The 23349-nt window shown below is 50.4% G+C and overlaps 1 protein-coding gene across 1 annotated transcript in view; it reads right to left on the minus strand.

The window, feature by feature from the left end:
- The window catches only part of GRIK4 (glutamate ionotropic receptor kainate type subunit 4), a 183795-nt gene that overhangs the window by 53943 nt on the left and 106503 nt on the right, over positions 1-23349 (minus strand). Inside the window, 5 exon segments of the mRNA XM_039379999.1 lie at positions 1225-1278; positions 4276-4454; positions 9283-9448; positions 12049-12146; positions 19132-19296. Coding sequence (XP_039235933.1) covers positions 1225-1278; positions 4276-4454; positions 9283-9448; positions 12049-12146; positions 19132-19296 — 662 coding nt within the window.

Genomic DNA, 23349 nt, shown 5'->3' on the forward strand with positions numbered 1-23349 from the left:
AGAAATGACAGCCCCCAGTCTCCATCACTGCCTGACCCCCTCCAGGTACATCCCTTCCTTCTCCAGTCCTGCCCAATGCTGATCCATCCCATGGGGATGAACGGGATCAGTGAAGTTTGTTCCTGCTGAGCTGACGTGCAGCAAGGACCTACAGATCAAACACTGAGCAGGAACCAGAATCCTCTTTGTTCAGGCAGCAATCTGGTGGCTTTTTCTATATTCTCCCTATCCCCTTTTCCATTCTCTGGCCAAGTTGCTCTCTTGGCTTTCCAACCCCTCCTTTTCACTCCTTTCCCCCTCCTCCTCTCCACTCCAGCTCTCCTGCCCACCCGTTTGGCTCCATCCCTTCCCGTCTGTCTCCCACCCAAACACAAAGCATGATTCAGCTCTCGGCTTTCCTGGCACAGGCACACCCTGGCATAAATATTAATAGAAATTAGAGAATATGACTATCATATGGGGCTGGGAGGCACCTCCACTCAACCCTCCAGCCCATCTCAGGTTTCCATCAGCCCCACACCAGCACTAATAGGCAGGTATGTGGCCTCCTGGTAGCACTTCCCTCACACCACACGGCAACTGCTGCAGCAGGAGAAGTTCCTCTGATGCTTATTTTGGGTTTCCCCCTGCTGCTGCCTAAGCCCATTACTCCTTGTTTAGCACAGTGCTCTGGGGTTTAACCACACCATCCCCCCATTAACGTTATTAGGAGCTATAAAGCCAAACCAGGGCCCATGCTGGAGATACACCCACATTGATGGGCTCAGCTTTCCTCTGTCCCACAGAGCAGCTCTCAGAGGCTCAGAAGGAAAGCACAGGGCTGTGATGCCCTCTGGATGCTCCTCCCAGAGCAGCCTGGACTTTTGCCAGCATGGGGAATGGGGTCAGGGGGTGACACTTCTGAATCCTTGCTCAGGAGCAACCCATCTGCTGGAGCTTCCCAAGGACCTGCACATCTCACTGCACCACAGTCCCAGTGTCTGCAAACCCTGCCTTTGGCTGCTGCACCGCAACAACCAGCCTTCACCTCCCAAAGACCAGGGCAAGCCTCCCCCTGACTGCTGCTCAGCTTTGCAGGAGGACTCCCCTCCTCGCCTCCCCTCCCTCCCCACCCCGAGCACGTGGCTCTTCCCACGGGTCAGGGGGATCAGCTCCCAGGGGGATCAGCTCCCGTTACCGGGACTCCGCACGCGCGCGGGAGGGAAGCCGAGAGCGACGTCTTACCAGATTAGTGAAGATATAGGTGTAATAGGCAGATGCCATCCCCAGCTCAGCTGCCTGTGAAGGAGAGGAAAGGAGATTAAACCAGAGCCCGACAATCTTCAGTCTCCACTCCAGCAAGGCACAGCCTGGGCCACGTTTGCTTTTTCATCCTTATCGCTCCGCGCCAGCGCCGCCTTCCCGCGGCAGGGACGGCTGGGGCACGGCCTGACCTGTGCAACTAAAGGCTGGGGAAGCAATTCTGCAGCAGGGCTGAGCCTACCTGAGGTCCCCTCTCAGCACAGGGGGTGCCTGGCAGAGAGAAATGACCCAACACTGCCCGAGCTGCAGCTCCAGACCCCTGGGGGATTCCCTGCTCCCTCCACAGCATGGAATTCAGGGATTTCTGCACGTGGCTCCATCCTGTGGGTGTATCCAGCCAAGGACAGGATGCCCATTGGAAGCAGAACCTTTTGAACACCCAGCAGACCCTAATGGTCCACACAGACCATGGAAAGGTGAGGTGGGTCCTGAAGCCCCAGCTCCGAGATTCTCCAGAACACCTTGGGATGAGGAGTTCCATGGTGTGTTTGGAGGGAAAAAAAGGTTTGCTGAGGTTTTCTGCTTTGTCTATGGAAGCTGCTTTGCTCCTGTTCAACTACCAACAGATTTGGGAACGTAATGGGAGAAAACAGCAGTTGAGAGCTGCAGGCTTGTCTCTTCCACTGCAAAAACAGATGCAGAGAACAAGGCAGGAAAAGCTCTTTTGGGATTATAGGAGAAGGAAAGTCAAGCTGCTGGGGGTTTTCCCATTTTGGTCTCCAGCCCCACAAATTAATAAGCATTAATGGAACCCAGTAACTCAGCCTGTTCTCCAGGATTTGGACAGGCTTTTGATGGCCACAGAAATAGAAGAAAAGAGGGTAAAAATATATAGGGATGCAGAGAGGACACAGATGTTTCCATGGGGATGATCTCTTCTAGAGATCACAGACCAGATCACTGAAGTCCTTTTCCAAAATTCTCACTAAACAAGTGAGTTAGTTGTGGGAACAGATGCTCAGGAAAGTGAGGCATTAATCTGCAGATCCCTCTGGAAGCCTGTGTTTTGCTGCCAAGCACAGCTGGTCCCAAATCATGCTTCAAGACCTTGGCAAAGAGGTTTTCCCATCACTCCAAACCACACAAAAGAGCAGGAGACAAAGAGGGAAGGGCCAAAGGCAGCACCCCCTGATTTTACTCCCTTTCAAACTCCCCCAGAAGCTGAAGGATGGTGACAAGAGAAAATAAGTGAACGAAAGGTCCCTCTCCCTACTCCTGCCCATCCTTCACCTGTTCCTGTGCAAACCTGAGGCCACCACCACTGCTGGTGGCTCAGGTCTGGCTGTGTCCAGCCCTTTGGCTGCACATTGTCACCCTGTCCCTGGCACAGGTGGCAAAACAAACCCAGCAAAGTCACTGGATGAAAAGGGCACCCTGGCTCTGGAGGAGGCTCCCGACAGCTGCCTCCCTTTCAAACCCCCCACAGTAAAACCTGGTACCAGATTCCCTCCCTCTCCCCTTGCTGGGGCCAGTGTTGATGTCAGCTGTCCCTCTGACCCACTTTGAAGTCATTGTGCCTGATTTCAAGGGCAGAGAATCAAAGGGAGCAGCAGAGAGAGGCTCCCGGGAGCGTCGCTCCCATCGCGCTGGCGGGCGGGAGCTGGGACAGGCTGGGAATCCAGGGAGCAGCCACGTGTCTCCAGCCCACATGTGGAGGGCAAGAGATGAGAAACTGTAATTTCTCTCCCCGTGGCAGGCCAGGACTGGTCTCCTAAGACAGAGCTGACATTTCCAAACCAACAGTGCCCTTTTCTTGCTGTTGGCGACCTGTGAGAGGGACAAGGCTGTACCTGCTTGCTCGACACCCACCTCACCCCATATCTGCTTCCACCTCTGTAAGGAAAGCACTTCCCAGCCTCCCAAGGTGCAAGAAGTTGCCAGATCACAAGCTCATTATTTATTACCTTCCATTCCTACAGTCCTCTGGCTGGGAAGGCTGGATTAGTTTTTACAGGAAAAAAAATCGTGGGAATCACTGACATCTTTATCAGTTGTGGCAGAAGGAGCTGGGCAGGGAGGCTGTGTGTGCCTGAAGGGAGCTGCTGTGTGCCTGTGGGAAGTCACTATAGCAACAGAGGAGGGGGACAGCCCTCAGCAGCCAGGCAGCAACAGGGACCTGGGGTGGGGGGGAAAGGGAGGAAAAAAAAAACCCACACCAAAAAAAATCCCTGCGCAGAGAGACCCAAAAAAAAAAATCCCCCAAACTGTCTATTTAAAAATAAAAAATGACATGCAGCGGAACAAAAAAATCTTTGGGGAGGTGGGGAATAATAAAAACATCCCTTCTGGCTGTCATCATCAAGGATAAATCTGACACAGTCAAGGCCTCTGGATGACTAATTCCGTGATAAAGCAGCCAGGACACTGCGTGGAATGGCTGCACCAACAGCCAAGGGGATCCCACGGCTTGGATCCTGCCTCCATTCAGGAATGTGCTTCTTGTACCTCCCAGGATGCGGGAAATTCTACCCAACTTTAGACTCCATCTGGAGCCACTGCTCAGTTTTGAGGCAGGCTATCAAAACAAGCTCTAAAAACTGCAGCGAGAGACCATTTAAAAATAAACACGATTAAAATGAAATCTCGGTTAATAAGACAATTAAAAAAAAAAAAAAAGAAAAAGGCAGCAAAAAGTTAAGAAACATAAAGGGAGGGGAGAAAAATGAGACACCAGTGCACTGATGGACTAATTTCAGAGGGCTGAGCTGTTTGATGGCAACAGGAGCCACCAGCACACACCACTTGGAGACGGCAAACACATCAGCTCAGAGTAATTAAAGCATCACTTCCCCAGATGAGAGTCCTGGAAAGAGAGGGCATATTATTTTCCCCGCAAACTCCATCACAGTGGCAATTCCCCTCTCAGCAGAGCCCGTTTCCAGGGATTTCCCCACTCCATTACCATGCAACACGTGGGACCTGGCTCAGGGGGAGCAGCAGCCCCCGGAGCTGGGACAGGGAAGGGACACTCACCTTCTGCAGGATGGTGTGGGACATGGAAGCGTTGGCATGGACAATGATTGTGGCTGTCTTGTCATCCCTGATCTCCTTCAGGAGAGGGGTGGGATCCCGGCTGTCATCCAGCATCCGCACCGAGAGCGTGTCCTTGGAAATGAGGAACTGCCGGAGCAGCTTCTCCAGGTTTAAAAGGCCTTCAAATAAAAGGGAGAAAAGCCTTTAAACGTTATGCTTGGCTCACAAAGCTCTTCTCCCATGGCCCACAGCCATTCCCAGTAGGATGCAGTCCTGCAGTTCTCTGTCTGTGCAACAGAAAGGATTTGGGACTCACTGCTTGGCCCAGCAGGGAATGAGAAATGATGGAGCTACACCAGCTGTTCTCTAGGAAATAGTGGCCCTAAAGTCCTCTTGAGAAGAGATAAGATTGTTGATACAAATTTGCTCAGGATCCCAGAGTCCAGAGAAGTTTTCATAATCTCCCTGTATGTGGGATTGTTCTGGTTATTGGAGGATTATTCCTCCTCCTCAAGCATTTCCAGCTCCCAGACTAAGTGGCCTGCAAGGCACAACTCGAGACACTTGGGAGATCCTGGAGCACTCTGCTGGGAAGCTGCTGTCTTCCAAGGGGATGGAAAGCTCTGCTGAGGTCATTGCTAAAATACAACATTAATTCCACATTAAAAAATGGGCTGAATTGGCTGTGACTAAAATTGTGAGTATGGTCCTAGTGTGGGTCAGAATTACCTGTGGGCTGGAGGTTCCCAGAGCAACACAGAAGCCAACAATAACACCAACCAACCCACCAACCAGCATAGTTGGTGCTTTATGGAGAAATTAGGAGAGTTTTAAAGCAGGACAATGTTTGCAGTCCAGGCTCCGTGGCTGGACAAGGTCTCTGGACATCCACCTTCCACCTCCATGGCACAGCCCTCCTCCTCCCCCCAGTCTGCCCTGCCAGCTGCATCTCTGCCTCTCTGTGCCCCCACTGAGCCCCCTGAGTGCTCAGCACCACCCCGGGGCAGCGTCTGGATGGGACCAGCCACGGGAAAGGGGCATGGAAAAGGACCACCTCGTCTGCAGGACTGGGCTCTCCCTTCAGCTGCAAGCTGGAGACAGAAAGTATTAGTGAACACCCCCCTGGATGAGTCCTGACTTCCCTGGGCTTGTTCTCCATCGCCTTTCTGGCACTTCTGACTGAAGTTTCCCCCTGCAGCCTGGTCACTGCAAGGGCTCCTTCCAACCCAGCTGCCTTGAAGTCTAATAAGATGTCAAAGCTCCTGCTGCAGCTTTTCTCAGTCACGACAGCATATTTGATAAGAGTCTGCCTCTTCCAGCCCAGCTGCTGAGTTTCATCAAGAAATAACCTCCTGTCAAGTTTGATTGACCAGAGGGACCACCAGATGTAATCATTGGCGAGGCACAGGCAGCAGGCATGGCCACACATCCCATCCCTGCAGGAATCCATAAAGGAGGAGGGAACTGAACTGAAGGAAACCAAAAAGAACAGAACTATGAGCAGCATCACATCCCAGCTGGCAGAAAGGCAAATCCATCCTCCAGTCAGGGCTCTGCTCTCAACCTTCCTCACTTCTGGCTGCACAAACTCCCTCGTTCACCAGCAGGTCAAGGGCCAGGGAGGCAACACAAGAGGATGTGACTGAGCAGAGCTCTGCTCCCAAGGACTCCCAGCACTCCACAAAGGTAACAAAGCAGTGCAGCTAAAGGGACACATCCAAGATGAGGAGCCTCTCATTCACAGGGAGACTTTTTCAGCACGTTAAGTTTGTTCTGAGCTCCTCACAATGCTCTGGACTCTTAGCTTTTCTCTGGGTACAGGCAGGAACTCAGCAAAGGACTGAAAAAACAGCCAGGACTGCTCTGGGTCACACCAGCTTCTTCTCTCTCGCTGGCCAGTAAATTCACTCTGCATAAAGGACACATGGAGTAGACCTCACCTGAATCCTTTTTTTGTGTGTGCTAGCCCACACAAACAGTAAATTTTACCCAAGCCCTCCATTTGATCCTTGCAAGGTTTATTTCCACCTAATTCCACCCCTGCAAGGGACCAGCCAGGTTGCTGCAAGTAACAGAGCTGAGACTCCCAAGTTTACTGACAGCTCATCCCAGCAATATCTGCTGCTGTGAAACTCAGGAAGGAGTTTTCAAAAGCACATCAAGCACAGAGAGGAGGAAGTGGGACCAGGGGGGAAAAGAAAAAAAAAAAAAAAGGAATCATTTGATCTCCTCCTCTGACTGGAGGAAATTATCATTTCCAGCACATCAGATCCTACCTGAAGCCTCATCAAGCTTCCTGCTTGCAGCTCCTCTTGCTGTGCTGAGGGAAGTCTCTATTATCTGAAGAGATTCCCCTTTGTTTGATGAGGACTGGAGATGCTGCTGCTGCCAGGCTGGCACTTCAGAGGGATGTGAACACAAGTGAGGGCTCGGAGACTCCTCCTGGCAACTCTGAAGTAGTGAAGTGAGGGCCAGGGTGCACAGAGAGGCTGCACCAGGCACCTGCTCTTTGAACAGCTCTGTGGGGACCAGCACTGAGCTGTCAGTGGCCCAAACTGGCCAGTGGCAAGTCCTGACCCTGCTTATTTTATTTTTCCTTATGCAAACCTTCGGAGCTGGCAGGAGCAGCCCACTCCCAAGCTCTGGGCACACGAGCAGCTTCCTGGGAAGTAGGGTCTCACACCCCTGTTCATTCCTCTTGCCTGTGAGGCTCTGCTGATGGACACCCAGAGCCCCAGCAGTTCTATTTGTGATTGCAGTCCCTGACACCGATGGTTGGGAAGAGAATGGAGATTCCCCTCATCCAGCCTCGCTCTTACACCCAACACCACTGCTCCAAACATCCCTGAGCATCCCAGGATGTGCTCAGGGCCCTTGATCTCAGTGCCCTGGTCTCCTCTTTTAAGCACTGGGTGTTATTCCCTCCCCTCTCTGACAATCAGAGCTCCTATTAAACCCATGCACCCCTCAATCTGCCTTTTTTGGGGTAAGGTTTTTGTGGAATCACACCAAACCTTCCACATTAGGACTTCAGAGCAACTCACAAACTGGCAAATTACTCCACACCAGAGAGAGAAACCGAGCCACATAATCTCAATTCTATTCACCAAACTGAGTCACATCATCTCATTCTCTTCACCAAACTCAGTCACTTAACTGAGTCATACAACCTCATTCTATTCACCACGGCACTACACTCAGGTTGGCCCAAATTCCTTGACTTTGAGGGTCATTTTCTGCTTCTGCCAAGGCAAATTGCGCTCAGTCCCCAGAGGAAGGATGTGACTCCCTGCAGTGACAGCCCCATCACACAGCCCTGCACTTAAACCAAAACAGTTACAATTTTCCCCTCCTGGGGCCCAAATAAAAACGTCCCTCAAAGCAGCATTTCCTCACTGATGAGCACACAGCTCATATGCTCCCCTTAGTTACCTCAAGGGAACCTTCCAAAAGCCTGAGATGCCTCGAGTTAGTTGTTTAAGGACTGTGCTCAGGAGCAGTGCATGTCCTAAGGGAAAATGAGGCTTTCTGCTCCTACATGAAGCTTGAGTATGTGCTCTCTTACAGCCAGAGCATTCCGTGCTCCAAGCCCAGCTCACATCAGGTCCTTCCTGAGCACAAAAGAGCAAGATCCACAAAAGGCACCCATCCCACTGCTTCCCAGGGACTGGAAAGGACTCAGGTTCTGCAGCTCATCCTAAATATTGAGTTCTCCAGCAGTAAAACAAATTGGATTGCTTCAAGTAAAGGGGTGTCGTTGGTTTTGATCCAGTTAAATGAAGAATCTTGTTAATCATATTAATACCAACAGGAGGCACCTGCATGTTTTGGCAGAGAGCTGGGGAGGAGGGCAGGGGTGGATGTGTGCTCGGGGGGGACAGGGCTCTGAGCCTCCTGCACGGCAGGTGAGAAAACCTAATTATCTTTTCTTTCCCCTCCTGCTTAAGGTTAAGGCAGACAATGAAAAATTCCAGCCCTGGAAGTAATGCAGGAGAGCATGTGCATGATTTTAATTGCATCATTTTGAGTCGGGTCCTTTCCTGGGGTAAATCTGAGCACGTTTACAGAAGGTAATTTACTGACTCCTATCAGCTCAGTATCTGGTCTCCTCAGGGCATGTGAAGCAAAAAGGAAAGGCAGAGACACTCCTGTTCCCCCTGTCCCTGTGCAGGAGTCACCACAGCCCTGCATTACTGGCCCAGCTGGTGGGGTGAGGTTTGCCCAGGGCTGGCTGGGGATGGTGCTGCCTTTCCCTCCCACCTTGGCCCAGTCAGAGACCAGCATCCCCAGAGCTCTCCCTGGTGCCTTTTCAAAGCCCCTCTGCCAGGCTGGTTTGTGCCATGAACTGTGCTGATGAACAGGGCAATAAAAGCAGAATTGCTGTGGCTGCTCCACAGCATCTCCCTGCTGTTCAGTGACCTCCACAAGCACAGGACCCACTTTGCTCTCAGCACTGGGATGCAGAGCTGCCTCTGCCACGTCAGGAGCTCTGCAGAGGTGAACATGGTCCTGCTGAGGTGAAAGCTCCAGCAACCAGATGCACCATGGCCAGCAGATGTAGGGCTGCAGAGCCCAAGAGGCCATGCAGTGTATTGTCTATTAATCAAATCCTGCTTTTAGGCCACAAGCTGCATGTGGGTTTGGGAAAGACATATTTCAAAAAGCTTTACTTGCCTAAAATAATCTCCAGAAACAAGCCTAAGCCTTTTTTTTTTTTCTAAATTCAAAACCCCATCTGTGGAAGCAAAACACTCTTCAGATTGTCAAACAGAAGGCAGGCAAGTCTCTTCCCATCCCCTTTCCTCCTCTCACAAACACCTCCCTGGGGGCAACAGGGTGGAGAACCTGCTCTGGGGGGGAGAAGGATGTGTCTGCACGAGAGATGGAGATCTGGGATGCAACACTGAGGTCCCACACGCTGCTGGTGGGACCTTCTCCAGCAAGCACCAAACACACAGGAGGGGCTGGAAGAGAGGGGCAGGCAAAGCCAGCCTGGCAAGGACTCACATTCAGCTTTGGCACAGATGAGGCAGGCAGTGGTGCAGTTAAAGAAATTCAGGATTCCTGCCACGGCCACGCTGATGTCGGTGTTGCTGGGATGGAGGTTGAGGGTGGTGAAGCGCTGGAGCTGCAGCTTCAGGAACTCCTCCGGTGCCACTTTGAAGTGAGGAACCTAAGTGGGCAGGGAGAGGAAAGAAAATATAATTAAAGAGGAAACAGAAATAAAAACAAGTAAATCTGCGGTAAAGGGCCTTTGGTGTGAAACGCACAGCAGGCAGGAAGGGAAACATCCCAATAAAACTGAATAAGCGTCGCTGGAGTCAAGAGAGGAGGGTGGGATTTGTGCAACAGCAGAGGAAAATAATTATCACAGCAACGAGAAGCCACGGGGAGAAGTGGATCAGGAAAAGTCTTGCTGAGCCACTCAGAGAAAGGCAACGGGGTCTGTGATTACAGCCCGGGAAACCTTCCGGATGAGTTCAACCTAATTAGCTGGGGCACTAATTGTAGCCAGGCCCACACTTCATGGCTGCCTGGGTAAGCAGGGAGGAGACTCTGCAGGCAGGCAGGGATACACTGGGATGCAGGCAGGGATACACTGGGATGCAAGCAGGTTGGGATACACTGGGATGCAGGCAGGCTGGGATGCAGGCAGGCTGGGATACACTGGGATGCAGGCAGGCAGGGATACACTGGGATGCAGGCAGGGATACACTGGGATGCAAGCAGGTTGGGATACACTGGGATGCAGGCAGGTAGGGATACACTGGGATGCAGGCAGGCTGGGATGCAGGCAGGCTGGGATACACTGGGATGCAGGCAGGCAGGGATACACTGGGATGCAGGCAGGGATACACTGGGATGCAGCCATGGAGCCCCCAGCCCTTTGCTGTGTGCTGCAGATCCACCCCTGCCTGCTGAGCTGGTGTGTCATCGGGCAATTAAGGGCAGATGAAGGGGAGAACAGGATGACCCCGTGCTGGCAGGGCTCGGGAGAGGGGAACAGATGCAGCAGCCAGAAGCTTTGGGCATTTTTGATCAGCAGGTAACAGGTGGCCATACCATGGGCAAGCTCCAAGGGACTGGAACCACCAGTCCAGATAATGCTGCATTTGTCATTAACACACAGAGCAGGAGGAGGGGGTGGGATGCTGCTCCTCCGGGAATTTGGGGAGGGGGGGAGCTGCACACCTTGCAGATTCCTGCAGAGGGAATGGGTGGGCAGACAGACAGATCAAGCTCAGGCACTGAGGGTTCAGCCAAATAAGGAGAGGGAATATTGTTTTCCTTTTGCTGAGTGAATTATTTGCAAGAAATAGAAGTCAGAGAAAGGGAAACATCTGCTACGGCTTCGTTAGCCGAGTGTCAAGTCGACTTTTCCTTCATTATTAGCCCCTTCCTGAAGCTATCAGCCTATGCCTCCCACCTCTCTCCTCTTGGGAAAGCCTATTAGCAGCTTGTGATGGTTGTTTTATTGACAGCATAAGCTGTTTGCTTAGCAAAAGGAAACTTAAAAGAGTAATAAGCTGCTATCTGCCTTGATTTCAGTCTGCAGCCTTCATCCCGGGCTGTGTTAGCAGGGAGACAGGCTGGGAGGGAAAGCTGAATTCCTGTAACCAGAGCAGACAGGGCAGCATCCTGATCATTCCTGGGAGCCAGGACGAGCCTGAGGTTTGCAGATACCAGAGAGAAGGAAATGCAGACAGAGGGGACCCCCCAGGGCTGATCCCAGCCCTGGTTCAGACCCTTCACTCCCGGAGTCCTCCTCTCCTCCCCAGGACTCTGCCCCATTGCAACACCCCTTTTCTGCACAGGGGGAAGGAAATCTCTGTGCCACAAGCACTGGAGGGGTGACACAGCAGGGACAGGTCCATCCCCACAGGTTCCAGTCCCTGCACCACGGGGTGACACGGGGACACAGTTCCCTGTGCCCGAGGGATGGCTGGAAGCAGGGGGCACAGTGGCACCAGCTGATGCTTCTGTGATACAAATCACAGGGACCTGCTGCAGGTTTGCATCCCTAAGAGGGCAGCTGAGATCGAGTGTGAGAATCAAACAGCTCAGAATTGCACCGGGACTCACCTTTCATTGCTGAGAAAAAAAAAGAGAGATCAGAGACTGGAGGGGCAAAACACTCCTGGTGTGTTACTACAGAGCTGCCTGGCCTGGGATGGAGCACAGGTCCAGGAGGTTTAACAGGAGAAAGCACTACAAAACACCCCCAGGAGACCCATCCTGCCACAGCTCAGTGCATTAGGTCTGAAAGATCCATCTCTTCACCGCTCCTGATTCTCCAGGAACCACGAACAGCACTCATTTGTTAATGCGAATTATTTCCAGTGCTTAGTTCCAGCCTCCCCTCCTCGGGGGCTGGGCTCCAGAGAGAGCCCACGAAATGGCTGAGAGATGTTATCTGGCTTTAAAGGGATGAACTGTGAGAGGAGAACTCAATTTCTTTTCCCCTGTGCAGAGCCAGATCAGCGTAAGGTGGTTGAAGGCTTGGGAAATATTAAATCAAGCACACGGCCTGGACACAGATAAAAAGGGTTTGCATTGATGGAACACCAGTAAACTGTTAAAAACAAAAAAATTAAGCTTTCCACGTTTGTGCACGAAGTTGTGTCACACCAGGAGCTCTGGCTGGGATGTTCAGGAAGGATCAGGGCTCCCACATTCCCTCCCAGCCCTGGGCAGCCCACCAGGCACGGGGGCATTGGGGCCAAGTCAGTGTGAGGGCATAAACTTACCCCAGAAAGGAACTTTTCCACTTACCTCCTTCTCCCCACAGATATTGCTGATAATAGAGCTCGAGGCTGGGCTTGAGGAAGGTCCCAGGACTCCAACCACTCCTTTGGGGAGAATCTGGCACACTGTGGGCACCAGAGAGAGGGAACAGGCATTAGACTTCATCCTCAACTGCTTACAGTACCTGCTGCACTAAGAACATCACATTCCTTCACACAGCACACTCCCTGCCATTTACACCCCCAGAATCCCTCTATTCCCCCTGAAGCACTGTCACCCTGCCTGTGACACTCTCCCTGGTTCCCCAGCCTTTTAAAATCCCACCTAAACCCTCCCCAAAGCCCCAGTATCCTCATCTCTGGGGGCTCTCTCTTTTAACACCCCTTTTGGCCCCAGGATAAAATGGGAACTGAAGTATATGGAAGATGCTCAACACAGCAGTGACTCGGCTTCAAAGCATCATCCAGCAGCAAACAAACTTGTATGAATTGCTCCCCTCATCCTCTGCAGAGCTCAGTGGTAATAATAAGGGTTGCATTACTGTTTTTCATTTGTTTGGGGTTGGTTTTTTTTCCCTATTTGTAGTTAATCTTCTGGCTCCTGTCCACCAAGGTTAGCAGAGCAATAAAAAAAAAACCAAAACACCCTGACAAACCCAAGAAGTTAAATCTCTTCCCTCAAGCTTCCCTGGGTTAAAATGCAACCTTTTGTCCTCTCAATTCACAGCACAAATTTAGCTGAATTGCGCTCCAAGGAGGAGCCCAGCTGGTGTCACCTCCCTGCTGCCATCCCCATCCACCAGGAATGCTCCTCGGGAGCAGCTGGTGCAGGCAAAGCCTGAACAGAAGGCGAGAGCCCCTGGTGCCTCAATTCCTGGGCTCTCACAAGCTCATGTGAACATGTGCTGGCCACGGCTCCTTCTGCAATGCCAGACCTGCCTCAGCATCCTCACACGCTCAGCTCCTTCCTCCCCACACACACAGAGCCACTGGAGCCTTCCTGAAGGAACAGGGTGTGGAAGAGGGGAAGGGAGGCACCAAAACTACCCATCAGTTCTGGCTCGCAACATTTTCATGTGGAAAAATTAAAGCACAGCAGCACAAAGCTGGGATTTTAAAGCTTCTGATGCTTCTTCAGCATCAAACTTCCCTCCTCGCCACAGGTCCCTGGTTTACACCTCAGACAAGCTTTTGGGATGGTTGCAAAGAGTTATCCAGGCTCAGTGGCTGGAAAAGGAGCTGGAAAAATTCAAATCTGAACGTGCTGTTTTGGGGCTTTTTTGTAGCAATGGGAATTCATCATCAAAATGGCTGAAACATAGATCAGAGCAGGTTTTTTATCAATTCGAAGTCTTTAAATCAGGGCTGGATGTGAAATGAGAGCCCACACTGTGCTTGGGGTGGTTTCAGAGCAGTGAGCTGTGGGGTGGAGCACAGAGTTTGGAAAGTGAACTTCTACAGCCTGATTTCAGCTACCCAAGGTTGCCCAGAGAAGCTGTGGCTGCCCCATCCCTGCAAGTGTCCAATGCCAGGTTGGATGGAGCCCTGAACAACCTGGGCTAGTGGAAGGTGTCCCTGCCCATGGCAGGGGGTGGAACAAGGTGAGCTTTAAGGTTCCTTCCAACCCAAACCATTCTGGGAGTCTGTGATCTCTGGCCTTAAACTCCATAAGTCTCCACAGCCTCATGACTGGAATATGAGGCCAAAATCTGATTTAGTTTTTCCCTTTGGGGAATTGGTTTTACCTCTCTTTTGAAGGCAGAGCTCCATACCCTCCCCAGCCCCTGTCCATACTGATTGCTCTGACTTCTTACAGCAAGTGCTGATGAAATGCAAACATCTCCTCTTGGATTTTCCTTCCTTCTGTGCCCTCTCCCCCTGCAACAGCTCAGTCTCCTCCAGAGCCAGTGATATTTTTCTGTGGCATCTTCAAAAGGAATCCAGTGCTTGCTTTCCCTCCGTGCTTAAAAATTTACAGGCACTTAGACCTCTTCAGAAGACGCTTTTAAATAAGAGCACCAGCGATTTGAAAACCCTGCCTGCTGCCTCAGCAGCCCCTCTCAGCTCCAGCAAACCCTTCAAGCTGGAGGGGGAAGGAGCTGCTCCAAGTCCCCTCCTTTATCCACAGGTCGTAAAGGCAAAAATTCCCAGGGAAAATTCTGTGGTGCACAGGGAGGGGAAAAGTTTGGTGAGCGCTTTCCTTCTCATCCCCGGCAGGGAGAACAAAAAGTGGGTTAAGTAGCCATAGCAACAGAGTTGCAACAACTGCCAGAAGAAAAAGACCTGGTTTTTGTCACTACCAGGGGGAAACATCCACTAAAATTAAGGAAAATGAATGGAAACAAAGTGGAGGTGCCCGAGGCAAAGGTTTTGACCACGTTTGGGAAGCTTCCCGTGTAATCCAAGCTCATTTCCTACTCCAGAACGTTTCCTGATGCTGTTTGTCCCCACAGGGAGGAAAGGCTCAGCCTTGCTGCTGCCATGGGCACTGCAGGTTCAGAAAAGGGTTGCAGAAATGTAGGTCCTGTAAAAAAAACCCCTCATCCCTGCTAATCACAGAGAGTATAACCACAGACAGTGGCATATTATGGGATATTGCCCCTCCAATCCCTTCACACTCCCCCACCTGGCTGCCACGTAAGGTGGGTGCTGGGCAGGACACATTTTTGATTGCTGCAGACTTCTCTTTGTGTCCAATTTTACATTGTCCAGAATTCAGGATCTCAAGAAACACTCGACATTGGAAAGGCATCACATTAAGAAGCTCTTTAATCCTGGGATGGGGTGTGGGGTCATCCCTGCTCAGGTGTGTGTTCAGTGTGCAGTGAACAGTGACCCTCCTTTGGTAGCAGCAGGGCTGTGCTGCCACAAAAGCAAGAAAGGGATGTGTTTAATTGTTTCCATGGGTGTATTTGGGAATTACAAAGCCCTGGACACTCAGGAAACAACAAGGTATTTTTTTAAAGGAAGGTGGAAACACATGCTTATTTTTTGAACATGGACAAGCAAGACAACAAGTAGGTAACTGTGACATTATATATGTCTGTGCAGCCCCTCAGACATGGTCAGAGAGAGCCTTTCCCCTCCTGGGATCCCAAACATTTCCCTGTTCAAAGCAGGGCTGAAAGCCCCCCAGGGAGAGCATCCACCCCCGGGGCAGGACACAGCATCCCCTTCCCTGCACACAGACACCTGATCCCAGGGTTTCAAACAGCGTGCAAGGAACATTCCTGGCTCTAACTGAGCATAAATGAGCAGGGAAGGTTGGCAATTACCTCAGCATTTCCATGATTGCAAAACATGCCAGAGGGTCTGGAGTGGCAGGGACTGGTCAGGACGGGAATCTCAGACAGGGAACACCAAGTGCATAAATAAATAAATAGCTGGTGTTCCAGAGGGTTCATCCTGCACTCCCAGACTGCTCCCTGCAGCATCCTTTGTGCTTCCTAAAAGGAACCCACAACCAGGGGAGCCCAGAGAGAAGCTGTGGCTGCCCATGGAAGTGTTCAAGGCCAGGTTGGAACAACCTGCTCTAGTGGAAGGTGTCCCTGCCCAGGGCAGGGGGTGGAACTGGAAGATCTTCAAGGTCCCTTTCCAGCCCCAACCATTCTGTGATTCCATGACAACCAAAGCAGGCTGAAAACGTGAAATCCCACAAAAATGGTGGGACAGGTAATATAACAGCACATTTGAGCCACTGCCACTGAAAGGACATATCAGGCACTTTGAAATCCTGGTGTGAATAAATAAAAATTTAAAATCCTGCAGCCCCTGACCTGCCCCAGGATGTTTGGATTCACAACAAAGAGATGCTTAAAAGGCTGACGAGGCCATAGGGGACAGGGGGACAAGCAGAAGATCTGTCCCTCCCTGGACATCAAAAGGAATGAGGTGGTTTAGATAAAGACACGATTAAACAAGTCATTTTGGATCCCCATGAAAGGAGCTGAAACATCAAACACAAAGAGAGAACAGGTTTTCCTTGTAACAGCAAAAAAAAGAACCAACCAAAAAGCTCTGTCCACAACCTTTCAGTGCAAACTCCTTGCAAACACAGATGTTTCACACAGGAGCAGTCAATGTTTGCCTTCATTCATATCTAAAGCTGAAATAGAAACCAGGCATGAATGTGATTAACTGACTCATATTTCACCTGCTGCAGCAACTGTGATTTTTGGGGCCCTCTATCGTGAGCCAGTCAGAAGGAAAAAGGAAAGAAAAGCAGCTCAACACTAAAATAAAAAACTAACTCCCCAAAATTCCTCCTTCTCTTGAAGCACTAACTGTTTATGGAATATCACTGATGGGGTGTAATTCCTAAATCAGTCAGCTAAACATGGAGCTGTGATATTTAACAGTGACTCAAAAGGGTGTGAAATGTGAGAACAGTATTAAACAGCTGTATAACAGCTTTGCAGTCATAGGTTAAAGCATCTAAACAGTTTTTATTAATATTATGTGTCATAACAAACATCAGAGCTGTATTAAAGCATCTGAGAGGCATGAAAGCCCTTGAAATTTAAGTCAGAGGATCTGATTCTCCTCCACTGCCAGTGTAAATCAAGAATAACTTCAGTGACATTAATAGCAGAGCCATGCAGAATCCAGATTTTTTCCTTTTCAAAGACATGCTTGCAGACATTTTTCCCTCTGAAGAAAAGGTAAATAACACACTGCAAAACTCACCAAAACCACATCAAGTTTGCTCCACTTCCTACTTTTTTACATTCTGCAAGCCCGAGTAAAGAAAACCAAGAAAATCACCCAAAAAGGTGCAAACTGGAAATGGGAGGTGCCTCTTCCTCACTCACCCTGTTTCCACATTCTCCCCAAACACAACATTTTTGCTGCAATCAACAATTTCTTGTGGAACATTTCATTCTCAGCTTGAAAAAATCTCCCAGCAGAGATTAATAAGCAGTGTTATGGGTGGACAAGTGGGACAGAAATCCTGCCCCCCATCCCTGTGGCATCCCTGGGGGTCACTTGGCAGCCAAGCCCCGAGTTAAACAACAGGAAAGCTGCTCCACGCAGGAGATTTATGAGGAAGGAACTGGAATGGAACTCAAAATGCCACTGGGTCCTTCAAAGGGTCCTTTAAGACCCTTTTTTCCTGGGTCCTTCCTGCACAGAAAGCTCAGGCAAACAAGGAATTTTGTCATTTCCTAGGAGGCTGTTGAGAGGTCTGGGATACTTCCAGGGGCAAACTGGGAATGTACTGGGAAGGAGCTGCTGGAGCAAGTCCAGAGGAGGTACCAAGTTGATCAGAGGGATGTGGAGCAGCTCTGCTGGGAGGAAAGGCTGAGAGAATTGGGATTGATCAACCTGGAGAAGAGAAGCTTTAAGGTAACCTAATTGTGACCTTCCAGGACCTGAAGGAGCTACAAGAAAGATGGAGAGGGATTTTGGACAAGGGCCTGGAGTGACAGGACAAGGGGGAATGGCTTCCCACTGGCAGAGAGTGTAGGTTTAGGAGGGATATTGGGAAGAAATTCTTCCCTGGGAGGGTGGGGAGGCCCTGGCACAGGTTGCCCAGAGAAGCTGTGGCTGCCCCATCCCTGGAAGTGCCCAAGGCCAGGTTGGACGGGGCTTGGAGAAACCTGGGCTATTGGAAGGTGTCCCTGCCCATGGCAGGGGGGTTGGAACTCAATAATCTTTAAGGTCCTTCCAACCCAACCCAGCCTGTGATTCTATGATTCCATGAAATCCAGGCTGTCCCCATCCCTTCTGCACAGGGAGACTGGATGTGCCCCAAAGCCGTGCCAAATGAGGGCAAAGCAGGATGGGCAACAATCCTGGGCAGATGGGAAAGACCAAGAACACAGAAGAGAGATGAGGGATCCAAACCAGTGGAGAATTGCTGCTTTAAACAGCCCCTGTGCTGCTGCCTGTGATGATTTTAATCTGTGCTGCCTCACGGGTGACAGGCTCTATAAATAGACATCCAGGTACTTGCTGAGACGCATTTTATTAACTGAACTCTTCTATAAATAATGCAAACACTAATTCAGGAAATGAAGGATGTGCTGATCTCGCAGACCCACGGAGCCCGTTCTTCCAGCTACCCAGAGTCACTGCTGAGCAGCTCTGGGTACCACAGGGCTGCTCAATGCTCTGCAGAGCACACACCAAAACCGTGGGGGAAACCAGCCTGTCCCAGGCCACAACACACCACCACACTTTTTGGGGATGCCCTGCAGATTGCACAGTCCTGGAACACAGAACCGTTGGGAAACGAGTCTAAAATCCCTATTATTAAAAATGATTTCTCCAGCTTTTTCAAGCCAACTGGTAATAAAAAGTTATAGTCCTCCCTTGAACTCTAAAGGTCAGCTTAAAAATGATTCGGAAGGGAAGCTATCCTATTCCAAAGGATATTTACTCTTATAGGAAGAAGCAATTATAGATCTTTTGGGCTCCTTTCACTCAGGCTCCCAAAAGGTCTGTGGGACACTGACCATCAATCTCCTTGTTATCCATCAGCACGGAGCTGACACACTGGGCATCCAGAGGAACAACTCTAATAGAGAACTGTTTCATTAAGGGACTTGGGAGTGACGTGGGAAATCTACTGCTCTTTCAGAATTAGCTCTTTTTCAATCCACATGCTTTTAAACATCACTTAAAAACTTCCCTTTGTGTAAATAAATCTGCTGCCAATCTCAAGCCCTGGAAGAGCTGTCATGTTTGCTGACACGCAGAATTCCAGGGGGAATTAAAAATAACTTAATTGCACCCAACTTGCCCAGAGAGTCTCTTATTTGCTCACCATTAAGTGCCTCACAAAGGATCAGCACCTCCCATATCGCTGCCCCTGTTTATTGACACACAGCTTAAAGGAAGTAATTTGTCCCAAACCGCTGAGCTGAGTGGTGGCAAAGCCTGTTGGGGACCCAGATCCTCTCAAGTCCACGCCTGGGCTCACCTCCCAACGCCAAGCTACACCCTCAAATGAAAACTGCTCTGTGTGAGCAGGAGAGGAGCAGAGAGGTGGGGTTTTATCCCGGCTGGCTGACACACAATTTCCCTCTGCAGCACGTGTGCCAGACACCTCTGGCGAGCTGGCAGAGAGGGGAAGGGGGGCAGGCCCAGCTGCAGGAGAGGCACTCACTGGTTTCTGCTGTCTCGTACTCGCTGTCCCGCAGCAGCTCGAAGATGTCCACCTCCACCTTGGCCTTCCCCGCCCGCTCGGGCGCGCGGTTGATGCGGTTCTTGGCCAGGGTGATGGAGAGCCTCTCCCCTCTGCTGCACTCCATGGGGTCATCCAGGATGGCAGCTGTGGGAGCAAAGGGGTTGGCAGTGGTTAGGCACGGCAGGGACTCTGTGCACGTCCCCATCCCCCCCGTCCCCCGATCCCTTCGGGATCTCCCCGCGAGCGCTGGTGCTCCTCTCGCCACCACACTCGGCACATCCTCCTTCCCACACGGCCTCTCCTGCTGTTTCACCCACCTCCCGAGGTTTTTGCCAGACAGGTGGGTGGTGAAATCTCTGCAGCAGTGGCTGTGCTACCTGTCGGAATGCCACAGCACAGCCACCCACGCTGTCGGGGTGCTGGTGGCATCCAGCACCCACCCCGGGGGCTCTCAGAGAGGCACATCCAGCTGTGCAGCCCCGAGGAACCCAGACCCAGGCTCTGCCTCACATCCCAACAAAGGAGGAACGTCCCCAGATAGCCTTGGATCGTTCCTGTGAAGCGTTGATCCGGTGCTGATAGCTGGAATATTTCAGGAAGCACGTGGGCAGCCGTGGGTGGGGAGGGACAAATATTTTTCAAACAGAAAGCACTTGACTCTTGAACTCAGCTCCTGGGGCTGCCCACTCAAATCTGTGTTAGGCACAGGGAGAGGGTGAGGGGTATTATTTTTGTTTTCTTGAGGGAAGGCAAAAAGGAATCAGAGTTGAGCATTTTGTTATGAGCTGGCACAAGGTCTGCACCCCCCCGGGTTTGTCCCTGCTAACAGGGGGTCTCCTCCCAGAACACAGCAATTCCACTGGATCTGGGGAAGGGCAGAGCTGTTGTTTGTTGTGCACATTAAAAAAAGCACCAAGGCTTATCTTCCCTTCCCAAAAAATCACTCCAAAGGGAGTGATGCCATCCAGAACTGCTCAGGGGCCGGAGCAGGCAGGTGAGCAGGGCAGGGATTAGTGGGGCTCTGCTGGGCTGTGTGGCTGGGAAACAGGGAACTCAGGGCAGCAGCCCTGGGGAAGCTTTGGAACGTGGCACTGGGCTGCAGCACGTTTGGCTTGGGGTTTTTTTAGAAGGAAAATCAGCTGAAACCTGAAATAATGCCTGAAATAACTGAAATCAGTCCTGAACTGGAGGTTATCCTGAGTTCTAAGAGCAAGGGCTGGCAGGACAGCCACTGTTCAAAGTCAGAGCTCACTGGGGTACCTGGCAGAGAAGCACAGAGATGTTGGGCTGGAGGTGGGACTGAGAACAGCCCTCAGAGGGCTGGTTTGTGTCTGGAAGGTCCTCACTGCTCCCCATCACCCTCCAGTGCCACCAACACTCCTGTCTCAGGTCCAGGTTCCTTTTATTTTGGCTTTCCTGCCCCTGAGACTCACTTTGACCCAACCCCAAAGCTCAAAGCACAGCCCAGTTTCAACGACCAACTCACACCACGTTTCAGGGCTCTTTTTCCAGCCTTGCTCTGCTCATCCCACTGGAATCTTTTGCCTCCTGACAAAACTGCAGAGCATCCCTGTGTCCCAGTCCTGCCCCAGCCTCAGCAGTGGAATCCACTGGTGAAGCAGAAGTGCTCCACACTATCCTGATTTACTTTATATCCCGAGGATACTCAAGAAATTCCGTCTCTTCCTAGATTTTCCCGCTTTTGTGGGAGCTGAATTAAGTAAGCACTGATAAAGAACCCCACAGCAACACTTGTGGTGCACTATACACAGATGTCTGGGAGAATAACGTGTCCCAACAAGCAGCTAAAACTCCATTTCTTTAGGAAAAAAGCAGCAGAGAAAAAAGTTCTCACAGACAAAACTTCTTTCCTCCAACCCTGCTCCCAGGAAAGGGTAAATCCGTGTGCTGGAATGTGATGAACATCCCAAAAATGCTGCTGGTGTTCAGGTGCTGACACAGCAAAATTAAAGATCAGTGGTGAGGGGAGTGTGTGTCAGCATTCTGAGATTCATTAAGTTTCTAATTTAAAAGCTTCAAAATCGCTAAATTGGGAAATGTTTTCGAGTATATTCCTAATTGCCAGTTTTCAAACAAAATCCACTTCCACTAATGTGCAGTTAAAGACATTTGAAATATAAAACAGTCGAAACCAAAGCATTTTGAATTATTTCCCCAGGCCACCTAGACAAAAAAAGGTTTGTTTTTCTGTGTGTCTATTCAGGATGGGATTTTCCATTCTTATTTTTTGGAAATCTTGAAAAGTTCCCTACAGGTGAGGGGAAAAAAAAATAAAACCTCAAAAAAAATAACAACAGTAAACCCTCTTCTTTACTCAGCTCTGATTGAGTTTGAACTTTGGGACTTGTGATAGAAAACCAGCAAAATGTGCTCCCTTGCATTTTGGGACACTTTGGTTACTTTTACTAAATATTAAACCAGCCCTCAGGACCGAGCAGGTAATGAGGCTGAGCTAATCTTTATTTATTAAAGCTAGAGCATGAAAAAAGGTCATTTAATGTTTAAAAAAAGGTTGGTTTTAAAACTTCATGTCTTGGGACACGGTGCCAAAGCTCATCTCACAGTGGCATCATTAAGTATGAACGGAAATCTTTCTAGAAATTCCCTTTCATCTCCTCCTGTCTATTAAATATGGGAAGATGCATCAAGTAAATCTTTAATCCTGAAGACTTACAGCAAAGTCTTTGAACTTTGTTGCCCTCAAAAATCACTCCTGTCTTCCCAATTGTGATAAATGTCTCTGGTCTAGACAACTTCTCTGTGAATTATGAGGAAAACATTCCAGAGGGAGCCAGGAGCACCTGGATCTGTGATGCCCAACTCAGGGCTGTTCAGGATTTCCCAGGGACTGAGAGTCAAACAATTCAAGTGAAGCCACCAAGGACTGGCACAGGCTGAGTTTTCCTCTGGAATAATTGGCTGGGAACATCTTTTCCCAGGGGATGTTCCGATCTTTACAGATAAAAATCCTTCAGATAGTAATAATTATCTTTCTAGTCAATATGCCCAGGTTTTCCTCACACTTAACACCAAACCCATAAACCTGAGAGGCACCAAACCAGAAGAGTTTATCCCCCTGGAAATGCAGAGAGAGCAGCTGGGTTGTGGTTCATCAGTATTCAAGCAACGAAGTTTAAATTTCTATCAAACCCACATTTCAAATGCAACACTCAGACTTAATGATTTAACAGCAAGAACCAGGTATTTAACAGCAAGAACCATTATTGATAGGCAAAGAAATGCAAGGGGATGGGAAAATCAGATTTCAATGACTCTTCTACAGACAGTCTTCAGCTCAGGGATCTTCCAGCCCTCAGAGGGGGGGGATGAGGAGGCAGGAATTGATGCCCTGTGATGAGATGTGTGTGTGAAAGCACTCAGCCTAAGCCCTCCCTACCAAAACAGAGTGTGAGGCATCCCTGTGAGTGCTTAGTCCAGACAGGAGCTGGACAAGGAGCTTCCCAGAGACGCATCTTCCTCAAACTCCACCATTCCCAGCCTGGGCAGTGGCATCTGCTGCACATTTTCCCCCCCAGAGCACATCCACGACATTGTGCAGGGCAGATGCTCAAACCCTTCTGCTTCTTCTCCTCATACCCCGGAGAAACTTCTCCAGGAGGAGGAAGGACATTAATTTCTCCCCCTGAACTGCTCAGCTCTGCTCCTTCCTGCCCAAACAGCATTGGGGGGCACGGGCAGTGCTGCCAGCCCAGGTGCCCTGGGTGCTGGAGGCAGCTGTCCTGCAGGAGCTGGGCTGGCACACAGCAGCCCCCCGAGCCCCTGCAGCAGCCAGGCTGCAGGCAGCACCAGAATTCAATCCTTTCCACCCTCAGCTGGCTCTCAAGCAGGGCTAAGAAAGCAGAAAGGCTCCATCCCCCTGTCCCCCCGAGCCATGTGGCTCCTCAGAGCCACCAGCCAAGGCTCAACAGATGCACCCTGACAAGCCTCATCCCACTGCAGGTTTTGCTGCAACATCACTCCTTAATTCATGATTCAAGCAGGATCTAATGAAGTAGCATTTTTATAACAATAACAGGGAACAGATGCTAGCAGGAGATTTAGACACTGCTACAACAAACTGTGCTCAGCTGACCTTTCCCTGTTAACACTATCATTTTTTATTTACGTTTTTCTCAGATGCTTTTCATACCTTTGAGATGTGAAGTCATACTCAGA

This window comes from Pipra filicauda, unplaced genomic scaffold (genome assembly GCF_003945595.2).
Source record: "Pipra filicauda isolate LSUMZ 115617 unplaced genomic scaffold, ASM394559v2 scaffold182_size1470994_pilon, whole genome shotgun sequence".
In the NCBI taxonomy this organism is placed as follows: Eukaryota; Metazoa; Chordata; class Aves; order Passeriformes; family Pipridae; genus Pipra; species Pipra filicauda.